The sequence below is a fragment of the Myiozetetes cayanensis genome, unplaced genomic scaffold, assembly GCF_022539395.1.
Source record: "Myiozetetes cayanensis isolate MyiCay16 unplaced genomic scaffold, myiCay2020 scf4, whole genome shotgun sequence".
NCBI classification, from domain to species: Eukaryota; Metazoa; Chordata; class Aves; order Passeriformes; family Tyrannidae; genus Myiozetetes; species Myiozetetes cayanensis.
Genome location: NW_026087631.1, coordinates 37946779 through 37973262, shown reverse-complemented (window position 1 = coordinate 37973262; position 26484 = coordinate 37946779). Strand labels below are relative to the sequence as shown.

Below are 26484 nucleotides of genomic sequence, written 5' to 3'. Positions count from 1 at the left end.
GAGGGGGAGAGAAATGATCAAAAGGAAAACATCATAGCTGAAATAACTTGAAATAGCTATGGTTGAGTACCTTAACTGAGAAGAAATGCCTCAGAGTGAATTGAATAAAATTATTTTTGTTGACTAAGCTATATTCTAGCTGAACTGTAATTTATGGGTTTGGTGGAGAAGCTAGTGAAGTTTTACAGCCTGTGTTACCCAGGAGGTCAGATAAGACAATTGTAACAGTCCCTTCTGGCCTTAAAATCTATGAATCTTCAAGCCTTTTAAAATTAGATGCTGAGCTCGTACATGGCACTTCGAGCCAGTTTTGTTCTCATTTTCTTAGCAGTGCAGTAAGGTATCCAGCTAATGTGGCTGAGGTGGAAGAGTGGTTTTCCAAAGGCTCCCCCCAGGAGCTGTGCAGAAGGTGGGTAAGGTTGTGATGGGCATTTTAAAGGTAGGTAGGAGGAGTTGTTTTTCAGCAGGAAAAAACCTGATGTACCTTTTTTTACTCTGGCAGATATGTGAGTTAAATGGTAGGTCAGAGAGGCTTCAGCTTACATCAAGACAGGGGCACTTTGGAATTTTCTGCTCATATGGAAAAGCCTTGAAGAACAGAATGTATGGATTTCTGTTTGACTTTAAAACACTTGGGAGACTCCTTTAAAAAATAGGAGTGTAACTGGAACCCAAAATTTGGAAATTACTAAATTAATGATGCTTGAACCACTACAGCTCAGTTAGTCTACAGCTGTGCCTTATATTACAGTCTAAATTCCGTAATGAAATGTTTTTTTTTCTCAAGTACTGCAGTATTGGATTGTGCAGCCTCTCTGGCTTAGGCTTAGATGCACATAACTTGTCACTTCCAGTGCTTCTCTATGTAACAAGCAGTTCATAAATTTCAGTGTCAACCAGTATAGTGAACACTGTTTATTTAAAGGAATATTTAAGTTTTACATTGTGGTGTGTCTGATATTACAGGTATATAGAGAACTTTGAAATTTGCAGGTAATTTAGATGTGTGGTGAACAGAACATATTCTGAAGTGTACCTATGCTGCTGAATAAATAGAAAAGGTGTAGTAGAAGAATGTAAAACATATATTAAAATGCATACATTTTTTAACAAGATGAGGACTTGCATAAACAGTACAGGCCAGTGAGAAGATACAAGGATAGTGTACATAAAAATTGCTGTATAAATAACCTATGGGAGTCTGGATGGATTTCAGAGAAATTAAGTAGTTGTATTTGCAAAATAACATCGATAATTTGTATGTATCACACAGTATGCACAAGGGGGCAGAGTTAGTTTCATATGTACTCTTACCTCTTGCAAACCATGTCTGTTGGTTAGGTAGCTGTGTAACTATTATATTCCTTGAACTCAGATTTATTTTATGTGACCTTCTGGCTTTTTTTACTGCTACTTCTGAGCCTTTCTGTTCTATAGATTCTTTCCTAAGTGTTTGCTGTTTAAAAGACAGCATAGCAAAAAGGCTGGAAGGTTTGCTGTTAAAAGAAGGAAGGCTAAACTGCACAGGTTTGTATGTCTTCATCATACGGTTAGTGACTTTGCAAGACGAAGAGCATTCTGTCCTACTGTATAATGAGGAACTGATCCTGGTTAGAATTTATTATTAGAAAGTTATATTGTAGGGAAGTGTGTGTTGCTTAAAATATTCTGGGTTTGGAGCTGTAATTCTTGAGTTATCTCACCAAATCTTCTCTGTGTCTATTGACATTTGCAGATTAAATACACAGAATAAGAATTGATCTCCAGTATGGAAATATAGCATTATATATTATTAATTTCTGATCACAATTGCAACATGAAAGTATCTGCTTTTAACCTCAGGTTTGATAACAACATAAGTGTGATACAAGACTGCAGTTTCTCTTTCTGAAAAACGTGGTAGAATGATTATTAGTGAAGCTGTATGTTACAATGCTAACATTCTTATGATATGCACTGTTAGCAGTAAATGGTTTATTTGTTCCCTTTGCTTACAGCAGCATTGCTGTAATTGCAAATGATCCTTCCTTTTGCATTATAGGAGAGAGTTCAGTTTGATACACAGAATTTTGTTTCTCTTTTTTTGTTGCATCTCGTAAAGGTTTTGTTCTTTAAATGCCTGTGATTGTGTAATCAAAATTAACTAGTCTTTGTGTCTGTTCTAAACAGTGTTTTTTAAGAGGAACTTTTTAGCCAGAAATTACTAGCTTCCTAAGTATTTTTTAATTAGTGTCCAAATACTTTTATTATTTTGATAACATGTCCTGGCCAGAGGATTGCCAGAGATGAAAAAAACCAAAATGTCTCTTTAGTGTTCATGGGTGACAATTGCATTTGAGAATTTATATAATAGAATTTCTTTTTTCTTGTCACTTGCAGGCAGAAATTGTCAAGAGGCTGAATGCTATATGTGCACAAGTCATTCCCTTCCTGTCCCAGGAGGTAGGTAATCATTTGTACTGCTTCTGATGTAAATTATTGCCTCATCGTATCTCTTATGAAAGTGGAACTTTGTGTTGAGATGGTTTCCTTATGAATCTCTTGGCACTTGCAGATGACTTTCCACTGTGTTGTTATCACTGTAACTTCATTATCTTCACCAAACCTATTATAGTGTCATTCAAATATATTTATGAAATTGAATGTGTTATAATGTGATAAGCAAAATTTTACTTATTTAAATATTTTTCTTTAATGTACAGTACAATTTTTCTTGTAATTATGATTTTATGGGTCTGAAATCAGAGGACATCTTGCAAAAATGCTAGAAAGGCATAATTTGTGCTATATCCTTGGCAATGAGCATTAAAGTTTGGCAGAAACTTCTATTTTGGTACATGAGTTGTGATGTTCAAAACAGTAGGCATAGAAATGCAGCTTTTTATCTGTCTTTTTTCTCTCTCCATCCCTCAGATTACTTACTAGTTTTTATAGGGTTTTTGTGTATTTGGGGAATATAAATGGAAGATTGAAACTTGCTGTGAGCTAATTCCTCTAAGCACTAATTTTTCCCAAATTATGATTTGGTGGTATTATTGTGAGTGCACTGTAGATATTGAGGGGCACCGGGCTTTTGGGGAGTTGGTGGGAACTAGTGAGGGAGCTTTGGAGCAACTGGCGTGGCTGAAGGTCTCCTCTTTAAAGGAGACCTTAGGTGGGTAATGGCTTCCCCTGTCCACTATGCTGGAGGAAAGGGACTGGAAACTGGGGTCTGCTGGTGCAGGTTGGCATGCATCTATTTAGCACATGGTTTTATTTCAGTGCAATCTGTAACTGGGAAGTCAAAGCTGGAAGATGTATTTTTGTGCATTGCATCTGTAAAACATCATGTCTGAGAACATGATGCAACTATTTCTCCTACCTTATCAGCTCTTCCATAAAATGCCATTGCTTTTGAAGAGAGCTGCTCAACCTGCTGCAAATGGGGCTGTGTGCTCGATATTGTCATTCAGCTAACACGCTGCATGTGTGCACGAGTGTGTGTATCTGTGTGTATTTCAAATGAGAATAATGCTATCAAAACTAGAACCTGACAGTGTTCAGGAGTGCCACTGTACTCTCTGCTTATTAAGATGGATTTGTGGAAATTAAATTACGTGTAATGTTCCAGCTATATTGCTGGGGGATCGGAATTCAAGTCCTACATGGATCTGAAACAAATACCTGTTTTGCTCTTTGACTGCTTCAGAATCTATGTGCATGTAATTAAACAGTTTTATTTGCTATGCAGAGGTAACACATCATACATAGATAGTAGGGAGGGATTGAAAGAGGAAGCATAAAGAAACTTTTCATGTGTCTTGACAGTGCAGTTGATAGTGACAGTTTTCATATTGGACTAAGGAAAATCTTGGTAATTGTTTGACCTATGTTAGTAGAAATACATACTTAAATCAGTCTATATTGGCATATGCTGAGTGTCAAAAGAGAATGGATCTTGAGATTCGAGTATTCTGTTAGTCTTGATTTCTGACTAATTTGTGTCTTTAGAAAGTGAGTGTCTTAATGGAAGTCTCTTTATTTCATCATCTAGATTAATTGAGGATTGAATACAGCATGCTTTTGCTGTTCATGCATTTTGCATACAGTCTAATTGTGGAATAGTGGCTGAAAAATGTGATCAGGCTCCTTTGTATTGTGCCTGAGGGAAAAATGAACAAAATACAGTGGTTGCATGCACTGATGGCAACATTATTGCCTCATAATAGCACCAGGTTAACTTGTCTTATTGCTTGTTAACTTTGTAAGGAATCAATGGCTTGTGATAACTCACTTAGAAGTAAGAAATCGTGGGCAAAATCACTTGAGATCTTGTGAAAAGGATGCAGTTATAATACATCACCCTACTTTGTACTACTGTCTGCTTTGTTTCAGGGATAAATCTAGTAAAGTATTCAGTAAAATCTTCAGGCTTCAGTCAGTTTTACTGTGCTGTACATCATATAAGCATATATTGAAAACTAAAGTTCATAACCTGTCTAAATATGCAGTCAACTGGTACCTCTAAATATGCAGTCAACTGGTACCGTGTTTTTATATTGACTCCATCTTAGACAGACTGTAAAAAACAACACCAAGAAATACAAACTTCCCATTTTGATAGGAAAGAGTGACTTTGTGGTTGAGAGATGAGATGGATCTTAGGGGTGATGTGTATTTGATTTCTGCTGGGGTTTTGGGCTTCCTGTGTTGCATCAGTCATTTTCCGTCTGTAGTGATACTGTGAGATACCAGTGTACTCAAAACAGTTCCTATTGCATAAGGTGAAAAAGGTGCCTTTAAGGATGTAGGTAAATACTTGGAGGTTGTCACTCTGCTAACTTAGTTTTGATCTACTGCAGCTGGTATAAATGGTTTACATTATTGAATGATCTAGCCAGTAAGATGCAATTAATTCTGTGTCTGAAGCCATAGACAGAGCTTCTGTTAATTTACACTTCTCAGCTGAATTTACTAGCTGCATCAGAGTGAGACACTTCACCCTGTGACTTTCAAGGTGGGGCTGGTTCATGTCTGCTCAAGGTAGTGTGTGGCTGGTTGCAACCTGTGGCAATTATTGTGAGCTGTCAAGTGCTGAACGACCTCATGTGCTGGATAGTGGTATTTGTTCAGTGTGTCTGGAGATACTCATATATCACAGTTATCTTCTTTTCAGTAAATATTGACTGTGTTTATATTCATGAGGCACACACAAGCTGATGTACAGCTAGCACTGTAGTTGTGGCAACTTGGAGCTCAGCAGAACCTGCAAGAGCTGTTAAGAAGCCCGATAAATGTTCATGGTATTGATCCCTGTCAACTTCCATGCCACAATGTAAGCATTACGTAGGCTGTAGGAGGCTCTAATAAACTGTTCTTGGAAGGTGCACTTTCCCTTCCAGGCACCAGTGAACTAGATAATAACAAGCTAGATGGTTTGTTTTTTAACAGGGGTCTTCAGTTTCCTGTGCGCATTAAGGTGATCAGATATACTTAGCAGTACAACACAGTGCCAAGAACTGGCATGCATACATGCAAACAAACATTGAAAGGAAATGCTCCATGCACTTGTCTTGTTTCAAACATTTGAATATCAGTTGATTATTTTCCTTTTATGAGATTGATGTGGTTCATAATGTCCTTGCTCTTCTTTGTACATACTTTCATTAGAGGTGCTTCTGAAGTTCAGTAAATTTCGATGAGGAGTGTGAGATCCATTATATAGAAGCAGAGCAGGAGTTCTTATATGCTATTCAAAAAGAAGTAGTTTTTGTTCCGAGATGTGAGATGCTGAGAGAACAAAATTATTTGCCTCCATCTTAGACTTGGCCCAGACTAGAATTTAAACAGTAAATACAAGGAAGTTGTCAGAGATTTGTAATCCTCCTGCCATGGAAGGCATCTCATTAGCAATTTAGGCATATATTGCTAATAATGTTCTTGTGTTTTTGTAAAGTAGTTATTATATCTTGTCTGAGTTACGGTGCTCAGATGCAGTGACCCAGCTTGTCCCTTTTAGCTTTCAAAGTGTATGCTGTACTCCATGGTAAATGTGTATTTGCTCTCTAGTTCTCACTAGCATTTTTGGCATGGCCTGGTTCCATTAAGCTGTCTCCAGATCGGGCTTTTGAGAAGGGTAGTGCTGCAGTTCTTAAGCAAGACCTGTACTTCCTCTAAAAAGATAGAACAGCAAAATAATCTGAATAAGGCATAGCAAAGCCTGTTTGCTTCTTCAGGGTGTATTGTTCAGTGAGTTTTGCTTTGGATGCTGATGACAGTGCTGAGGACAGGCTGTAATTAGGTGTTCTTAACACCAGTGTCGGTATATGCATACTTGGGGGATTTTTGGCTGCTCAATTGCTGCCAGCACAACTCACCTGTCATTTGGAGCTGGGAAAGCTCTGACATGGCATAAAAAGCTGGGGTATTTTCCCCCATGCTGCAGTGCTTGTGCATGAGCCAGGGCTAGGTGATGACTGTGGTGAGACAATGTGATGGTGAAAAAGCCTACATTCTTCTTGTGGTCTCTGTAGCTGCTGCTACCCACTGTGAGACTGAAAGGAGGTGATTTTCCAGCACAAGGCAAGTGCAGACACATGGCTCGTTACAGAAAGTAAAGAGGGGAGAAGAGATAAGAGAAGTTGGAAAGGAGAAACAGTACTAGTCTGGGTGACATGTGGGGCAGCGTATTGAGCTTATCACTCTAGCGTGTTAAATGTGGTGCAAAATACTGTTTTCTCGTAACTGAAAAAAGCCGGGTCTGTCATTTGCTTGTGTGCACAAGGGAAGGCTAGCATTAGATGTGTATGAAAGTTGCAACCCTGTGTCTATACTTGGCTGGGGAAAACGTAACCCTTTTTTGTTGTTGCTGTTTTTACTTGGCTGTAAATAGCTACATGATCGCTTGATGGGCAGGCTAATGTATACTCTTGGTTTCAACATAATGCTGCTTGCTGGCGTGGGAAGGTGTTCAGGCACACTGCTTGGTTGGCTCCTGGGCTCCCTGCCTTTCACCTTGGTTTTGGGTTGCAGTAGGTTCCTGGAGCCCTCTCGGACTCCTTTTCCATGTGGAGATAACCCCACCTGTTAATGGAGCCATGGCCGGTAACACAGAGCCCCCAGCCCGCCCCAGTTTCAGAAAGGCTGTGAGCAAACAATGCAGCTTTCCAAACCCTCCATGGACTTTCCTGTGCCTTTATCCACTGGAATGCATGGTTTGAGCTTGTAACTCAAAATAACGGGGTGGAGGGCTGGGGGGGCTGAGGTGCAGGGAAACTTCGTGATGAATTTTCAGGGAGCTGAAGAGGAGTCTGCTTGGTTGCTGCCATGAGGTGGAAGTGATGGAGGGGCTAATTACGGGCCATCTATTTCCAGTCTTTTCCATACAACGCTGCTGAAGATTAAATCAATGGTAAAGCACCTAGCAATAGGAGAGTTTTAATTGTCTCTAGCTAATTTAGGTTCAGTGTTACTAGGCCCTTGAGTTTTCTGTTCTCTGTGAAGGCTTGATCCCAAACTACTAGAATCAGCTAAAGATACCTTCTGTGGCTGCTCCAGCAGAAATCTGAACGTGAGATTATAGTAGTATAACCCTTCACCTTCTCTTCTTCTCACCTAAGAATGAAATAATGCATTCCCCAAATTCTTCTGAGAGCCATTTTCCTGTGTTTGCTGTAAGGGAACAGAAAACATTCCAACTCTTGTGGAGTTGACTTATTTTCCAAATCCTGGATGAAAATAGGAGTAATTTATACAATAATTTTGGTGATTTTAGGCCAGCTTTTTGTAGGTCCCTTGCAAGTTTTTTTTCTCCTGCCTGTTGCCCTGGGAACAGGATTTAAGTAAATGGGTGTTGGAAGAGAACACTCATGTACTAGAGCTTTCTGTACCTCAGCACAAAAATCATTGCCTAGGAAATGGTAGGAAAGAGAAGATGACTGTAAACATCCCAGTTAATAATTTCATTAAAAAAAACCCACAAAAAACAACAAACAAACAACAAACCCTAAATATTTCTAAAACTCTTTCTTGTTTTCCAGTTTTTTATTACTTGATGAAAAATTCCATGACCGCTTTTGGGCATGAATGATCTCCACCAGAAAATAATGGTTTAATTTTTATGATTACCCTGTTGACATGTATAGACCTGTGTCACCAGGATTTCAGCTATATAATCAATGAAAGCTGTACCTGTCCTTAACAAGTGATGACCTGGAAATGATAACACATTGTCGGGAACTCGAGGCTGGAGTATCATGATTTCCTTTTTTTCTGGTTATTTGTGGTAGTAATACACTGAATTATTTTGTTTTCCCCCGTTAATGCCAAGAAAATGTTTACACACTTTCAGCCTACTCTTCGGTCTTTACATTGTTTTCTTAAAAGTGGCAAATTTGGTTTACATTGGCATTGTAGTTTTACAAAACTCTAAAGGAGACTACTGTGATTCTGTTTTCAGTTTGTTAGTTTGTTTGTCCTTCATGTAACTCTTCCTTGTTTAAAAACAAACAAACCTTAAACCCATTTTTGTCTTTCTAGGAGTGTTTCTAAATTGTCTTCTTCATTATTTGTATTTTTCAATTTTTCATGGTTGAGGTCAGCATTTCTTACAGTATCATGGTTTGTGAATACTACTCCCCAATTTAGTACTCCCATTAAAAAGAAAACCATAAGGTGCTTCCCTCCTCTTCCCACCTGCCCCTGTGGGAGACAGAAGGCAGAGATTACAGATTGAGATAAGAACAATTATTTGAAACAGCAATGAGATAAGAAAATTATCAGTAACAGCAACAATACAAATAACAAAATTGTACAAAGAGAGGATGATATATAAACAAAAATGTTCGCCTAGCCCGGGACAATGGAAACAATAGTGGACAGACCCTCTGGCCACTAGGCTTCTCCCCCGACCACAAGCCACACCTACTTTTCCCCCCAGAAGTGAGTTCTTTAGTTCCACCCCCAGCAATTACATGAGGTGGTACAGAATAACAAATGATACCTGCCTACATTGGTCCAGGCTCCATGTCTCATGGCTGCTGTGAAAAATTATCTCTGTCCTGGCCCAAATCAGGACAGTTACAGGTGGAGTTATATGTTTGGTTTTACTTGCCCTGAGGGTGTTTATGGGAGAGAGTTTATAAGTGAAAATGCTGTTTTTGTTTGTATATTGCACTGAGAACTGTAAAATCTGAGTCCTCCAAGACCCTAAAGTAGCAGTGCTCTTCTTTACAGTGCCCTGTCCCAGTGGGGCTTAGGGTGCTCCCTGGGAAGTCCTTCTGATGCTCTTCACCTAACTCTTGTCTTGGAGGTGGTCTTGGGGATTTGGGTCCCCACCTTATTTTATGCAGCTTTTTGCTTCTGATAAGGATGCACAGGAGGAGTCGCTGCATGGTCTCTACCTTGGCTCCATTCTACCTGTATACATGGCCATGGGGTGGCAGACTTGAGTCTTTAAAGAGACCTTCTCAGCCCTTTCCTTCAACTTGGTGATAAAACACACCTAGATGTTGGTTTTGATACAAAGCTGAGGATTTGTTGTTATGGTTTTAGCACTCCTCCAGATAGGCAAGATCTCCCTCCTTTTTGTGTTCAACCTGCGACTGTAAATCAAAGATGTCTCACTCCCAGTGCAGATCACACAACCTACTTGCTATTCTCCCTGACCTGTCCTTGCACCTATTTGTTCTGTGTCATCCTGATTCTGCAAGGCTGCCTGTGAAGATTAATTTGCCACTGGTGGAGATCTGAACAGGCATGGATCTGCTTGGAAGATGAGGATCTTATTTTATTTGTAGTTGTTGCTTTCAAATAAATATCAGCATTCAGCAGTTTTGAATTTACTGCAGTAATGCAGTATCACTCAAACTGAGATAACCACTCAAGCTTGTAAACTGTGTTGTTAATTAGACTGTGTTTTTGGTGGACTTTTTAAAGCTATTAAAATTTACATGTTGGAGACTGAAATAATTAGTTCTCTTTCACATGTTTGACAGATTTGTGAATGGCATTTTAAATTTCTTTCTTATGGTTGAAATGGTTTGAAGTGTACCTAGGAAGAGAACCTGTATATTTTTCAGTAGTGTGGATGCCATGTGCTTGTTGAAAATATATACCTTTCTTTTTCAGAATACTTTTTGTAAAAATGCAGAAAGTTTCCATGGCTGTAAGGAAAGTGGCTTGCATTTGAAGTTGGCATATAAATTCAAGAGCACACCGTGCTGATGAGCAAAAAGAAGACAGTTTTCTATTAGCCAGGTTGTAAAATAGCTTTTTGGGAAGCAAAGGTGTAATTCCTAGATTGTAATGGCATAAAAATAAACATCCTCCCCATACCTGTACATTTTTGCAGATCAACACACAATTTCACTGTCTGTTAGAGAACAGTTATGTCAGACCTGCATGTGTTGGAAAAGCAAATAAAAACAATAAAAGGAAGAATCTATGCTTAGTAATTTAGAAAACAAATAATTTTATTCTGTTTCTGATCTTCATTTATAGCACCAGCAACAAGTGGTGCAGGCTGTGGAGCGTGCCAAACAAGTGACCATGGCAGAACTGAACGCAATCATTGGGGTATGTGGTCTTTTCATTTTAGCTCTGATAGTGTTTGTAAATAGCTTTTTTTTTTTTTTTTTCCTCCCTTGCATGAACTCATTTCCATCAGGTGGGCAAAATTTGTGGGCAGTGGTAAAGTTCAATAGTTTGATCTTCATAAAAGCTGGTTACTGTCTGAAGACTTTTCCTTGCAGTGTGCCAAGAGGACTAATGGGTTAATTAATGCCTGTATTGTATCTATTCCCCAAAGCTGGGTCAGTGTCTGGGATTTTTGTTTGTTTGTTTTTGTCCTTTTTAAATAACATTACTTCCTTTGCATACCACCTGCCAGTCTGCATCTGCAGCCACAGTAACAGAAAGACTTCATATGATATACTGTTTTTCAAAAACATCCCTGCTGCCCACATCCTCTTCTGCATGTTGGCTCAAGACTCTGAATATTCATCACACTTTTCATTTTTAAATTAAAAAATAGCTGTTACTTAAAAAAAAAAACCCACACCAAAAACCCAAGCAAAAAAACCCCACTAAAGCCAAAATACCCAAAGAAATAACCAAAATCCACAGCAGAACAACTCATCAATAGTGTGCTTATAGGTGCCCTGTAGTCATCTAAAAATACGAGTGTGTGGAGCCCCTCCTGTAAAAGCTTTACTGCCAGTGGTATTAGCCTGGTATAGAGGTTTTATGGGTGTGGGCAGCCACAGTGTTTATATTTTACAACTGGAGAGGACAGACGTAACAACAAAAGCCATGGCTGTTCACACGACATAAAATAAAGGTGAGAAGTCATAGCTTAATAGCATGTTATTCTCATGTATAATTATGCAGCTGGAGCAAGCAGTTGTTTAAGTTATTCTAATGAAGACACTTACAACTGTACTTCCTTTCTTCTGCGCCCACCCAAATACTTTTTCTTTTGTGTACAGATAATACATAAAAGTATTTTCCTTTTTTTTTACTCAGTGTATCAAACACACTTTGAAATGCTAATTATTCCATTTACTTTCATTAAAATTCAAATTGCTGAGTGAAGATGTGAATAAGGGTCGTGGAATAATCAATCTGAAGTGAAGATATTGCTTCAATTATGCCTCCATCTTTTAACAAGGGAATCAGGACTTTCTGATCATTGGTGACAGTAGCGTAGAGCAACGGTCTGATTGTAGCTTCTTTTTAATAGGCTATTTCTAACTCTACTTTGTATCTCTGACCACAAGAAAACATTGGTAGTCAATTAGAAATTATAAATGGAAAAGAGTAACCTTTATTTCCTCTGAAGTGCCCGTTAGAAAGAAGGGGGTGAATCAGAGCGCGTCGTGTAGAATCATGAATAACATTTGTTGTATGTCTTTTACACTCCAGTGGGAAGTGTGGGAAGTGAATAATTTCCCAATTAGTTTTCATTACCTAACCAAAAATATTGCCTTCTATTAACGTTCTTTGCATAGAGTAAGTAGCTAAAGGTTGACTTCTTAGTTAAAAAAGCTTTTATATGTGCGTGCTGCATGTACATATATAGCATGTGTGTATACATCTGTGTAAAATGTGTGATGTTATAGATACTGGCTATTGCACTCCTTATTTAAGTTTATCCTGCTTTCATGAACCAGTAAACCACACAGAATAAATATAAACAGACTAGACACTTGACTGGGAGCCTGGCAGTAGCTTCTGTTGGTCTTCCCTCTACCACACAGAAGTAAATTTTCTCTTATTTCCTCCTGCCTGAATTTGTCTCTTCATGTCAACTAAAATTCTATTGCTTCAAAGCTTTTTAAACTAGCAGAATTTTGGATTTGTGCATTAAAATTGGACAGCCCTCGCATCCCTCACAAGGCTGATTTTCACTTTGCTCTACTGCCTTTTTTCACTCCTAAGTTTTACATTGACTTAGGAAATGCTGTGTGGCCTTCTCTTTAGTTTTACAGACACAGGAGCAATATGGACTGCCAGATTTATGTTCATCACATTTAAGGAGAAGCAATCTTGTGCAATCGTTAAAATATTCATTTTTAAAAATGGAATAAATAGGGAAGAAAGTTATCAAGTTCATGTTGCGTGAATATCTACCATAAGAGAGATTAAAGAGATTTAAAGTCTGAAAATGTAACATGGGACTAAAAAAGGCTTGTCATACTTTGTAAAGTGAATACCTGTAAAAATAAAACAAAGAACATAATTAGAAATCATGGCTTTTATATAGATCTGATTAGGATGTCTTATGTAATTTGTTTGGTAAGTCTGACACTGTTTGTGTTCTTTTAACACTGTGGTATTTTAAAAACTTCCAAAGTATGTTTAATCCATTGAACTGTGTATCAGACAAAGACAGAAGCAGTATTTGATTTTCTGAAATACAACTGTAGCTTAGGTTTCTCTATGCTTTGAGTGGGTCCTATTCAGTTCACCTCACTCATGCTAAACCGCTTCGATTCGCACAGAGCAACCCTGGGTTTCAGTTTAAAATGGATCCTACCAAAATGGAATATGCCACAAGAAAAGAATCAAACGTGCACGGATCACGTCTCTCTTTGTGTTTCACACACACATATATTTTTGTATGAATGTGCTCTGATTTAATGGAATCTGATGAAGCACCTTTTAACTTTGCAATATTATTCTATCTTCATTGGTAAATGAACCAAATCACTGATCCGTGCAGTTTAAATGCAAAATACTGAAGTGAACCTGGAATCTGGAGAGACTGCTTGTTCTCCTGACAATAAACTAGTTATGTTTAATGGAATGAAACACAGTTATAATGACTTCTTTCACAGGTCATGTTCAGTTTAAAATTGTTGACGGGCTCAAACAAGTTAAATATCATCTATCATCTCCTGGAGAGATGCAGTGAGAAAAACTAAATCAAACCTGGGTATATCATAAGCATGCTACAGGAGGACTGTAAATCTGCAGGCATACAGATTCTGCATCTGATCTTTACCTTGGATGGTGTGGCATAGCATTCTTGCTTAGAGCATTTCGAAATGCGCATCCAGAGGTGCTTCCCATGCTGGGGTGTGCCAGGATGGGCTATGTGATGTATCCAGCTGATCTTGTCATGTGTCAAAGCTGCCGTGTTTTTACATTAGAATCGGCAAGATCTCACTGTTGGAACAACACATGAATCGTAGCCTTAAGTCAGCAATATAATCTAATTAGGAATGATGTTTTCATTTCCTCAATTAATAAATTGAGTTGTCTAACTTTCTTAAAATGTTGGGGGTTTTTTTTTTTTTATCTGTTATACAATATAATTGGAACACACTGTGTGAGAGTGGTTACATTTTAATAAAGGAACCAGGGAATTAACTTTTAACTTTTTAAGAATTTTGTCGGAGTATTGTTTTTTTTCCTGCTGTTTAAAATAGTAATTTTTCAACTGCAGTTGGGTAGTAAGGCAGAAATAAAGGCTACTGCTTGTATGCCTGTTTATCACATAAATACACCAAAAACTTAAAAACAGGTATGTGATGGTGTTGAAAGAAAATGCAGTTTAGCACAAGAAATGCTGAACCTCAATTTTTAGCAGTGACATTTTAATGATAGGAAGTCTGCAAAATTATTTGCCATCAATTGTGAAGGCAATAACAAGCCTTGGTGGTTTTTCACACCCTCTGTGTTAAGTGCTTTCAGAATGACAGCGTAAACTGTGTTGGAGAACTCCAAGGAAGTAAAACTGATTAAAATGTTCATGCTTGAATGGTGCTGATGGAATAGTTCATTTGGACTTTCTCTACCTCCTGCAGCTCAAGCTGAAATATTAAAATTCAGTGAATTTAAATCTCTCTCCCCTCAGCTCAGGAAAAAAACATTACATTTTAATAGGTTTTAAACTCATAATTCATTGGTTTGGAGCAGCACTATTAAATCTATTTAAACATTACTTGTATTACTAAGAAAATGATTGAAATTATATTTTTTCTTTACCATTCTATACATCTGAGGAAAAAAAAGGTGGGTTTGGTTTAATTTTTAAGCATTTTGTTTTATTATGCCACTTGTATTATCATCTTTAAAAAAACAGCAAATGACAGTTACTGGAAGAAAGGACTCCTTCTGTCTTGTCTTATATAATTACTGAGCTATAATGTTCCTTCTTAAATACACTACTTGTCACAATTTCTACCCTGTATTTGAGGCCAAGGTGCTTGTTTGACCCATCTCAAGAGGTTTGTAATTTTTTGTTGTTTTCGAGCGAATGAAGATTTTACAGCTCTGGAGAACACCACCTGCTTAAAAAATAGCAGTATTACATGGCAAGCATGGGAAGCTTTGAAAGCAGTGCAGTGCAGATAAATGCACACAACTTGAAATGAAAATTTAGCATCAGTGCCAGCCATCATTGCTGTGGTGCCAGTTGTCCATATGCTGAGGCACTTCTTTACATTGGTGCTTAATGTGCAGAGGCATCTCCTGCTCCTCAGAAAGAGGATACAAAGAGGATGTACTTGTGCTGTGAAGCAGATTGAGGGTTTTCTATTTGAACCAATGCAGGCAGTTTGTAGGGAAAGTCATTACTGCCCAGTGTGTGCATTCAGGAATGATAGTGGCAGGGAAGGTGGGGAAGTGCAGTAAAACAAGCATGTTGTAGCATGGGGACAACAGTCGCTTGTCTCTCCTTCTGTATTGCTTGTTTAAAGGTGTGTTAAGCAGTGGTTGAAGCCTAAATCTGTAGAACAAGTTGGTGACCTGCTGTATGTTGTACACAGGGTGTTACAATGGGAAGGTGGCAGAAGAGGTTGACTTAATAGGTATGTGCTTTGAGTTGTGTTTGTGTACCCTAACGAAATGTTGAAATTTGTTGCTCCCCATTTAATTACTCCTTTGCCGGTTCTATATTAAGGCTGTGTGGTGATGTGGTTCTGCAATTTTTTTGATCCTGCCTAGTACATGAGATTGAATTGTAGAAGGAATTGTAGGTACAGAAGCCTTCTGGGTGAGCACTTTTGGTTTTGAGTTATTCACCTGAAGTCTGGCTAGGTTAAAGACACCCTGGTTTTTTGGTGTAAAGAGCTGTTTTGTAGGGATTTGTTGTCTTGTCCCCTTCTTGTGATGTACCAGCTTCAGAGAGAGCCTTGAAGGTGAGGCCTAATTTAAATAAATCTCTCCCATATGCAGCATTATCTTGATTTAAAGAAGCTGAAATGCAGCACAGGAGCTTTTTAGGGATTTCCAAGGGAATTAATTAGAATGTAAATAATTTTCAGGTACTGTATTTACTGAAAAAAATGTTCTGAGGATGAATTTTAAATATGGTTGCTACTCTTAGAATGGGCTGCCTCTGTTTTCTGCTTTTTCTCCTACTTTCAGTAGCTATGTTAGCTACTGAATTTACATTATCTATCATTATATGAGCAGTCAGTAACATTGCGGTGTGAAGTGCTGACCACTTACTAACATCTAACTGCTGGTGCCGGAGGCCTTGCTCGTTATGCTTAAGTAAGTGCATATGACGTGAGTGTTACAGCTCACACACTGTTTCTGATCAGGCAGGGGAGCTGACTTTTGCCACCATGTTTCTCAAGGTTTTGCAAATCCTGGTACCAAAGCTATGTGACCACCATATTTTTTTTTTTTTTAAATTAGAATTAATTAGTGCAGATATTAGGACTCCCATGGGGAATTTTCTTGATGTTCTACAACATGAACATTTGTAGTATTTTGTTTACGACTTACTTTTGTATGCTTTTACTTCACATACAGTAAAAAGGAGAAAACACTATTGCTGATGTGGCCTGGACTCCTGTATATGGAAGGTGTTGCCAACCAAATACAGATGTACTGTGCTCCATATTGGTCTTTTATATGCCATATATTACCTTCAGTGATGGCCTTATACCAGTGCTTTGGAAAAAAAGAAGTGTGTCTGTTTGATTTTTAAGTGTTGTGAAGGCAGGGGTTTTGCAAAAGTGTTTCATTGCAAAATCAGCAAGGTTTATGTAGTCAATGGAGATGGAGATGCCATCCATTTAAATAGGTACGCTTACTGTGCAGTAGCCTAAAGACAGTTGTCACGGTGTCCTGGTTTCATAACACAAGAGTTCTGGTATCGCACCTTAACAATTTGTGTGTTTGCCATCTAGACTTTTTCCCAAGCACTCTTTGTAGGCTGCTGCCTACAGCTGTGAATGAGGACCAGGACTCTATACAGTGGATCACTTAAGTGTTTGCATTTCTTCAGGTATGTGGGTAATTCTTCTTGTATCTTCAGTCTTAAGTATAGAACGAAGCAAGGGCTGTAGTGCTTAACTGGGATGGACACCAAAATACTACATAAGTATTTCCACATGTTAAGTTGACCCATAAAAAAGGAATTTAGATCTTAAATATTTTAAGTTGTCTGATATTTCAGAATGTTTGATTTTCATTAGTGGGACAGTTTCTTGCTTATCATTTGGTGAACTTCTTACAGGCACTTTCTTAGTATATGAATGCGTCTGATGAACTTAGTCCAGTAATGTTTCTGGAACAAGGGAGTAGTGCTTTCCCTGTTACACCTTTGAAAGAGACTGGGGCAAAAAGATCCTTCCACAGTCTTGGGACTGTGACTTATCCAGGTGATTTGGTCCTTCATCAAAGCCACTATAAGTGGGAAAATGCAATTAAATGACTTTAAGTTTCAGTTACTTGACGAAAAGACACTACATTAAAGAGGCAGAACACTGCATCTCTCCATGAAATTGCTTGGAGAGAGATAATAATATCCACATGTTCTAACACCTGTGGGAAGAGGCTACTCACCTCCGAGAAGAGCAGGCATTACAGTGCTCTGCACAGGACCAGAGCTGCACCAGAAATGGCAGTCTTTAAAGACACAGAATAGGTTGGAAAGAATGGATCAAAGAATGCTTGGGATAAGAACCTGGGTGGTGTGGATCCAAAGACAACTTGCTGAAATCCAGCACAGTCTGTATTCATGTGTTGTATGTATAACGAAACATAGTATTAGTACTTAGAGTTATGGAGGTTGTGCTTCTCAGTAATTGCTGTCTAGAAAATTGACCGGTAAGGATTGACTTTATAAGATGCATTAGAGAAATGCACGTGAGATGCATAACATGCATCTCTTTTTCACTGATACTACATGGCACCAAAACTGCACCTGGTGAGGAAGCTTTGAAGTCAATTATAGTTGCCACATTAAAAGCTCTGGTAATAGAATTGCTCATATATTTAGTCCCTTGGATCTCTCTGTGATCAGTGGCATTGCTTAACTTCTAGCTTTTATTGTTTTGATTCGTGATACATCTCAGGTGATACTTTTTTCGCTTTTCAGCCCAGGGTTTCAGAAACTTTTAAATGTAATGACTCTAGAAGATTATTTAGAAGCCTGCTGGGAAAAGCATTGGCATTGCTCTCATTTTCTGGTTCTAAAGAAAAGGAACAAGATTCACAAGGTCACAATAGAGATGCTGGTTTTCTACTTTGAGTCCAAAGAATCTCTTCCCAATGTCTGTGGGTAGGACATGAGTGGAGCATTTGGTAAATAAGGTACTTGAACCAGTGTGCACCTTAGTCAGAGATGATTTTTGCCATCTGTTTGTCTGTAGCAGAAAACACCCATTTGCTGTCACTGTTTTTCTTTCCACTGGTCTTTGTGAAAAGGTTTGAAAGTGAAGGTTTGGTATGTCGAGGCGCACTTCACACCACTGGCCCTCCTTATGGTAAGACCTTGAGCTTACTTGCATTTGTGCTTTCTGCCCTCTCTGGCAGAAGATGTGGATTTTCCTTAGCTAGGAATTGATGGGAGAGAAGGAAGAAGAGAGTTTTAAGTGACATGATTTATGCAGGAACTTCTGCCCTTTATTAATTGATAATAGAAAATAATTCTGAAGAGCTTAATTCTTCCTCCCTCCGCCATCACTGTGAAATTGAGATGAAGTCCTGCAATCAGAGGAAACTACTGAACTCCAGTATTCTGTGGGAAGATGTACTTGGCCTTTTGTAGGGGCTAGTTTTTTCCTTTATTAAGACTCTGTCCTTTTTTTTTGCCATGAATCTTTTAATTGCTAGTAGGTTGTATTAATTTTTTATCCTCTATCTGTGCTGTTTCACTGAGTGAAAAATAGTCGTGGGAGTGAAAGGGAGGACAAATGGTGAAACATGTATCCTGACAGAACGGAAACGTGCTCTCCATATATTGCCTTTCATCCCACAATATGATTTGGGAGATGACTTTTTGTTCCTCATTCACTTAAAAGATCTTTGAAGCAACAATTTGTAGAGATATGATTCTGATGGTTTCTTTGTTATTTATGTAGGAGTTCTAAATGTTCCTCTTCTGATTAATGACAGCTATTGATTTTTTCCTTCCCCCAAAGTTTTCTCAGTAGAGCTTACTTTCTTCCTGTGGAATCAGCATCCTCAAAGACAGAAATTACTGATTCTTAGAGAGCAAGAAGCCTAGCATTTGATTCTTGTAAAAAATAAAATTACTTTTATTATTCTCCTTCTTAATCTTTCTTCTTTTTCATTGTTTTTCATTCTTTTTTCCTCCTGTATTTTTGTCTAACCTGTGCATTCATTCCTCTTTGTGAACAGAAATGTTTGAGTTTTTAGTAGATCAGCTGCATCTGAGCATTTAGAATTTCCACTAATCTCTGATACCTTAGAATCACAGACTTTTTTAGGTTGGAAAAGACCTCTGAGATCATGGAGTCCAACCATTAAACTGTGATCACCACTAAACCATGTCCTAAAGTGCCATATCCAGAAGTTTTTCTGAGCACTTTCAGATACGGTGATTATACCACCTCCCTTGGCAGCCTGTTCCAATGCCTGACCACCCTTTTAGTGCAAGGATTTTTCCTAATATCCAATCTAAGCATCCCCTGGCACAACGTGAAACCATTTCCTCTCATCCAATAGCTAGTTGCCTGGGAGAAGAGACTGACCCCCACTGCCTTACAACCTCCTCTCAGGCTGTTGTAGAGAGTGATAAGGTCTCCTGAGCCTCCTTTTCTCCAGGATGCACAACCCCAGCTCCCTCAGCTGCTCCTCATAAGACTTTGCTCCAGACCCTTCACCAGCTGTGTTTCCCTTCTCTGGACATACTCCAGTACCTCAGTGTCTTTTTTGAAGTGAGGGACCCAGAACTGGATACAGTACGCAAGATGCAGCCTCACCAGTGCCAAGTACAGTGGGGCAATCCCTTCCCCTCGTGCTGCTGGCCACACAATTGCTGATACAAGCCAGGATGCCACTGGCCTTCTTGGCTAACTGGGCACACTGCTGGTTCATGTTCAATTGGGTGTCAACTAGCACCCCCAGATCCTCTTTCCACTAGGCAGCTTTCCAACCACTCTTCCCCCAACCTGTAGCACTGCCTGGGGTTATTGTAACCCAGGAACTTGGCACTTGACTTTATTGAACCTCATGCCATTGGCCTTGGCCCATCAATCCAGTCAAAAACCCTCTGTAGAGCCTTCCTACCCTCCTGCCCAACTTGGTGTCATCTGCAGATTTACTGAGGGTGCCACTCGGTCTCCTCGTCCAGATCGTCCGTAAAGTTGTTAAACAGCACTGGCCCCAGTATTGAGCCCTGGGGAATACCCAGTTGTGACTGGCTGCCAGCTGGTACAACTGTTCATTACCCTCTGGACCTGGCCATCCAATTAGTTTTATCTAGCAAACAGTGCACTCATCCATACCATGGGAAGCCGGTTTCTGCAAGAGAATGCTATGAGAAATGGTGTCAAAAGCATTACTAAAGTCTGTGTAGACAACATCCACAGCATTTTTCTCGTCCACTAAGCGAGTTACCTTGTTGCAGGAGATCAGGTTGGTCAGGCAAGATCTACAAACCCATGCTGTCTGTGCCTGATTCCCTGTTTGTCCTGTATGGCCATTATGGAACTCAAGGTGAACTGTTCCGTAACCTTCCTTGGCAGTGAGGTCAGATTGACAGGCCTGTATTTCCCTTGTTCGTAATACTGGCCCTTCTTGTGCCCAAGACGGCCTCTGACTACCAACCTGCCACTAGTCCTTCTCTGTTCGTAAACAGCAGGTCCAGTGTGACACCAGCCCTCACCCACTATGTCAGGAATTTATCTTCCACACAGTCTGGGAACCTCATGGATTGATTTGTCTCTGTTGTGGTGTATTTCCAGCAGACATCTTGTAAGTTGAAATCCTCTGTGAGAAGAAGGACCTGCAATCGGAGAATTCTGCCGGCTGTTTATAGAATATGTCATCTGCCTCATTATCTTGGTGGTCTGTAGCAGATTCCCACCAGGATAGTTCCTTTTATGCTGGGCATTGTAATAATTTTCAAAATGATCACTCTTCCTTGAAATGTTCTGTGATTCTGTAAAAGAGTAAGGGTGATAGTTTATTCTACCCTATATCAGTGTCACTGTCTCGTTATATACCAATCATATGGTATATATGCATATAGCTCCAGAACCATTCCACTGGAGGAACCACTGCATGTCTCACTTTGTAAGCTGTTTTACTGTGTTGTATCATAACATCAAAAAACCTTTTTTTAGTAATGCTATGCCACCAGAGAGAGAACAGTATAAAGGAAGTATAAATAGTGCAGATCACATCAAGGGTGTGAACAGGCGTAATAGATAAAAATTCATATCATCTTAAGCACACTCATGACTGTGTGTGCCAGAGGACTTCCTTTGCTGTTGTTCAAACCATTGACATCAATATTGTGTACTTGTGAGCTACTATTTTTATTTCTGTGTTTCCTCTTTGTCTTGGTTTCTGTTTTATCAGTATACTGTGTTACTAATGATTTACTCTGAGCAATCAATCACATCATCTAACTCATTTCAAACAAACCGAAGCTATTTTATTCAGATATTTTGAAGTCCTGTCCCAGCAGTATTGCAGGTATGGGTAGTGAGTGCATGAGTATAAATATAAAAAAGAAAATATCTTTTTGAGATGTTCGCTTGTTAACATTAGAAAAGTCTTCAGGTTAAAGGAGGTTCAGGTTGTTTGGGTAATGGCTGTGAAGTTTCAGGGTCTGTAAGAGAAAAAGTTGTAGATTACTGTAACACAGAGCTACTTGGAAAGTATCCAGTAAAAACTTGAACCTTTTCCAGGAAAATAGGCTTTGAATGTGCTGACTATAACAAGAGAGCATTTGAAGCTAATTTGTTAGTGGGTTTGTTATCACATTTTACTTCAAATTTGATCTCTTAAGATGGGAAAAGAATTAAGCTAAGCATCAATATTTAGAATTGTGGTTGTAAAAATTAGTGATACTTGGATAAAAACCTTTTGCAAATCCTTTTTGCCCATTTGCTAAGACATGACTTTGGAGTTATTTTATTCCTTAGTGTAGACTGCCTAGAAGAATATACAGAAAATAAAATACCATTAGAAGCAACTGAATGTCATCTTTATTTGGCATGTGTTAATATGTTTTGAATGTTTTACTTCAGCTTTTACTACTCATTTAAATGATCATCTTCCTAAACTTATTACTAAAATGAATGCAGTCTACTCTTTTTGTCTTCTTTCTGATTGCTGTGTTTACCCCTTGCTTTTATATTTTTTGTGTGTTGAATGTTTCTTAAAGACATTGCATTTTGCAATACTGTAGGGCATATTTCTTGTAGCCAACTGTTGCTTTCCATATTTTCAAATAGTTTTGGAAAATTTACAGCATCATAAAGCCTAGTTTCTAAGTTTCCACATATTATGCATAGATGCTGAAGATGTATGCTTGACTTTATCCATATCGAAGTCAATTGTGATAGGATTGTCTAAAGTGACATGACTAAGGATAACAAATTAAAAAGATAATGAAGAAAGGGGAAGAGAAGACATTACAACAATATCAAAATTATGTGTTTGTTCTGTTGGCTCATTCTCAGGCTTTCTTTGTAAGTTTTTAAATTGTGTTGGATTTTGTGATCTAAATTCATGTTACGTGCAGAAACAAATGTAAGCTTTCTTCCATAGTGGAATATATCTGTGTGTAGAGAGTATCTGTCAGTTGTCTTACTGCTCCATATCCTTGGTATTTCGATGACTAGAGGAGATCAGCTTCTTTTACAGCTTTGGACCATTAACCTGATGCCCAGTGGGCTAAGGATTTGCCCCTGTTTTTATAACTTTCCCTGTAACCAAATAGCTGCGTGCAGGCCACCTGATGCTCACCAGTGACACCTAGGGACAAGGAAAAAGCAAAACCCAGCTGAGAATGTTGTGGATGTTTGAATACAGTAATAGTTTTCAGAGATCTGGAAATGACAGAGATGTGATGTCACTTTGTCTTTACCTTCTTGACTAAGCTTATTAGCAAACAGCACTAATTATGTGATTATATACTTTTATTTCCTTTTCCTCTTCTATATTCTGAGAGCAAAAGCCTGCTCGATGCTTCACTTGAATTTGTGTCATTTCTGGGTTTGGACCAGTGCCTCATTTTTGGTGTTCAGCATTGTTCGTTGTAATGGAGGAGGTCGTAGTTCTTTCTCATATCAATGCAATCCTAGTCCACAATCCTTCTCCTGTTGTTGGGCTTTTACTTCCAACACAGCCTAACAGCATGCACAACATTGTCTGTGTGGCACAGGCATATGGGGCCATATTGAAATTTCAGATGTTAGCTTAGATTTGTTTAAAAGTCTGGTTTTCATACCATTTTCTTTCTGCTGCTACAAGTGACCAAATTTCTGGTGTATCATTATCTTTCCAGATTTCAGGTTACCATCACTTCTAATTGAAGAACTTGCAGTTCTCCATGGCAGGAAGGCTCTGTGTTTGGGGGTTTTTTTTCCCCCTACTCTCTGCAGTTATTTTCAGAGCTCTCTGCAATGCAGCTTGCAGTGAAAACACATCTGTTCTTGGCCAAGAGGGACTGGGCCAGCCAAGCTGTTCAGGGTGATCACAAGCTGCTAGGCACTGAGGTGCCATTACCCTTGCTACTATTAATGACCTTACTATATCTGAGAGGCATTGTGGTGTTCAGTACATCCAAGATTCAGTCTGTGCTGTTGTCTTGCTGAGCTATGTAGAGAGGTTCCCAACGAAGAGCAGTAAAACATTTGCATTGCAGTTTTCTTCCAGCTTTTTGGAAATCATCCTGTATCCACAGAGGAGGTGAAATAATGCAAATTGCATAGGTCAGCAGGGATCTATACAGGTTGTACAGTACTGTGAAATGAGTGTCCCTTTTTGGTTGACAGTGTAATAGTTAGCAAGGGAAAAGCTCACTGTTGATACTCTTGAGCTCTTCTCAAAGTCTTTGCTTTAAGCTGCTGGCAGAATAAGACAGAGTTCTTCTTGTAGTAGATTATAGCACATTGTCAAACAGGAAAAGGAAATTCCTTGCTGAAAATCAGATGATAGAACACAGATTATTTTGGCCATCCCTTTTCTTTTGCTTGCTCTTCTTCTCCCTCCCCAGATCAGGCATGCCAGATTGTTTCCTTGCTTTAAGGCAGCCCCATTCAAACCAAGAAGCTAAACAATACACTGTTTGCTCTTGCTTAATTTCATTAGAGTTAATTTAAAATTCTGAAAAACATTCTTACTGCCATTAAGAGCATCAAGCAAGCAAAATGTGTTTGATGCTTTCTACAAGAAGGAACACCTGCTAGAATTACATGGGTTTGCAAGCAGGGAATATGTTGAGCCTTCCCTTCTTCTTCCACCTGGAAGAATATTCTTTCTGGTTTTGATTTTGTTGTTGTTGTGTGGCCCCCACTCCTTTTGTGGTTTTTTTTTCCCCTCACCATTCTTTTGGATCATTCCCCTCTTTTCCCTGGCACTGATCTGGAGTGGATGACATGTTGTGTACTACCACCAGTCTGATTCCACTGCACGGGTTTTATTTCCAAGAGGAAGAGAAGGATCTGTACTTCAAGGGTGGGGTGTTAAGGAAGGCGTGCTTAAGGAAGTGTGCTGCAGAAGTTATCTAGCATGCTATGTGTGACTTGCAGCCTTTTACTTTCAGCTCACCCTTATGTAAATATTCATGCTAGGGGAGGGAAGGGAATAGTCAAGTGAGCAATATGTCTGTTGAGTATCAAGAGATGGGTTGCAAGATGGGAAGTAAATTTAGGTTCAAATGAAAACCAAACAACAGTAGAACTCAAGCCTTAGCAATTAGAAATTTAAAGTGGAATGGTTTTATGCAAAGCAGGTTACATTTTTTTTTCTTCTAAAGTCCTGTATACAGACATGCAGCAGGGAGAGAGCAATGCCAGAGGACTTAGGGGATTTACCTGAATCCTGAGCAATGGCTGCTTGAAAACCAAAATTTCAGAGGTAATCTAGTTATTGTAGGAACAGAAATTAATTGGACTGTTAGTGTGCAAGCCTTAGATCTGAAGAGATCTTTCTTGGGATATATTTAACTAAACTTTTTCACCTTTTGATTTTTGGTTTTGGTATGATTTTTTTTCCCCTTGCCTTCTCAGTGAATAGCAACAGTCTGTCTACCCCACAGTGGTTAGTATAGCACAGAGCTTGATGCAGCCCTGGTTGAGGTCAAGCACTCCAATTCCAACCTCTCAAGGGCTTTCTCTATGTGTTGCCAGTGTACTGGTAAAAATGACTTTAAACTCTTGTCAGTGCAGTTACTGGTGCATGCATCACAGTCCCACTCAAATAAACCTGTCACAACACAGAGTCAGCAGCTAGAGAAGACTACAAGGGCAGGCCTCTAGCTTTTCATTCGAGCATCACTAAACGTGCGCAGAGTACCCAATTATTTCAGCATTATTGAGCAAGCCTACAGGAGGATCCGAGCCTTGCTACATTAGATTTTCTTTAGTAATTTGCTCAAGTACCGCTGAGGACACTTAAAGGGCTTAAAACGGTGGCTGCAACCAGTTTCCTTTTCTGGATTGTTAATTCGGGTTTTCTCTTTCAAATTAACTTTCACTACATGCTGTGCAGTGGCGCTGGGAGAACTGTTTAACACTAATTTTCTCAATTTTCAGCCTTTTTTTTCATTATATAACTGCTTTTATAGTTACATATGTTTTGATTAGACGTGTACGTGTGTGTTTCTACTAGAAAGAGAAAAATGTAATACTTCTGTCAGAAAAACAAAAATTTCTCCAAAAATGGGAACATTCCCTTCCTTTTTTTTTTTTTTTGCATTTTGTTTTGTTTTGTTTTGTTTGCATTGTTGTTCTTCTGTTGCAGCCTGAAGTTTCCTGAATGTGTTGTGTCCAAACATATGGACACTTTTAAAACACCAGGATGTTTGTGTGTGCTGATATCTGAATCGATCAGATGCATTGATTGATCCGATCAATCACAGTTGATGTACATAATCAATCAGACAACACCCAGCTCTCTGAACAAGTTCAATATCTATGTTTTGTTTTTCACAGCAGCAGCAACTCCAGGCCCAGCACTTGTCACACGGACATGGTCTTCCTGTGCCGCTCACTCCGCACCCCTCGGGCTTGCAACCTCCAGCCATCCCACCCATTGGCAGCAGTGCTGGTCTCCTGGCACTCTCCAGCGCCCTGGGTGGGCAGTCCCACCTCCCAATTAAAGACGAGAAGAAACACCATGATAATGATCACCAAAGAGGTAGGTGCTGTCAGATGAGTGTGTGGCTTTGTTCGTTTCCCTTCTTTTCTAAAAAAATTCTCCCATTTAAAAAGAAAGGGGGATGGGAGGGGGGAGAAATTTTCAGAAGAATTCCAAGCTAATTACTTTAGTGTTTATTGTCTAGCAGTAGCCAGAAATTGTGTTCAAGTGCTAGAAATCCAGTTTTATAAATCTGACTGTACAGCATTAATAATTAACTGTACAGAAAAGTTAACATCTGTGAAATTTATTATTTAACAGACATCAGGATTCTTTCTTCCCAATATGATAAATGTATAATTTTATGTAAACTAACTGGTGCTTTTCTCTTTCTCTCTTCCCCTTCATCTCTATCCCCTGCCACTGTTCTTCCCCTTCTTATGCGTGCAGACAGAGACTCCATCAAGGTAGGATTCCATTTCA

General features: G+C 39.0%; 1 protein-coding gene across 8 annotated transcripts in view; it reads left to right on the top strand.

Moving 5' to 3' along the window:
* Positions 1-26484, top strand: part of TLE4 (TLE family member 4, transcriptional corepressor) — a 98790-nt gene that overhangs the window by 27678 nt on the left and 44628 nt on the right. For 3 of the 8 annotated variants that reach the window (XM_050329721.1, XM_050329726.1, XM_050329723.1), the window contains 4 exons: positions 2380-2442; positions 10480-10554; positions 25860-26061; positions 26452-26468. In XM_050329721.1, the coding sequence (XP_050185678.1) occupies positions 2380-2442; positions 10480-10554; positions 25860-26061; positions 26452-26468 (357 nt within the window). Of the gene's footprint in view, positions 1-2379; positions 2443-10479; positions 10555-25856; positions 26062-26451; positions 26469-26484 lie in introns of all 8 variants that reach the window. The other 5 variants (XM_050329720.1, XM_050329725.1, XM_050329722.1 and 2 more) reach the window with 2 other exon arrangements.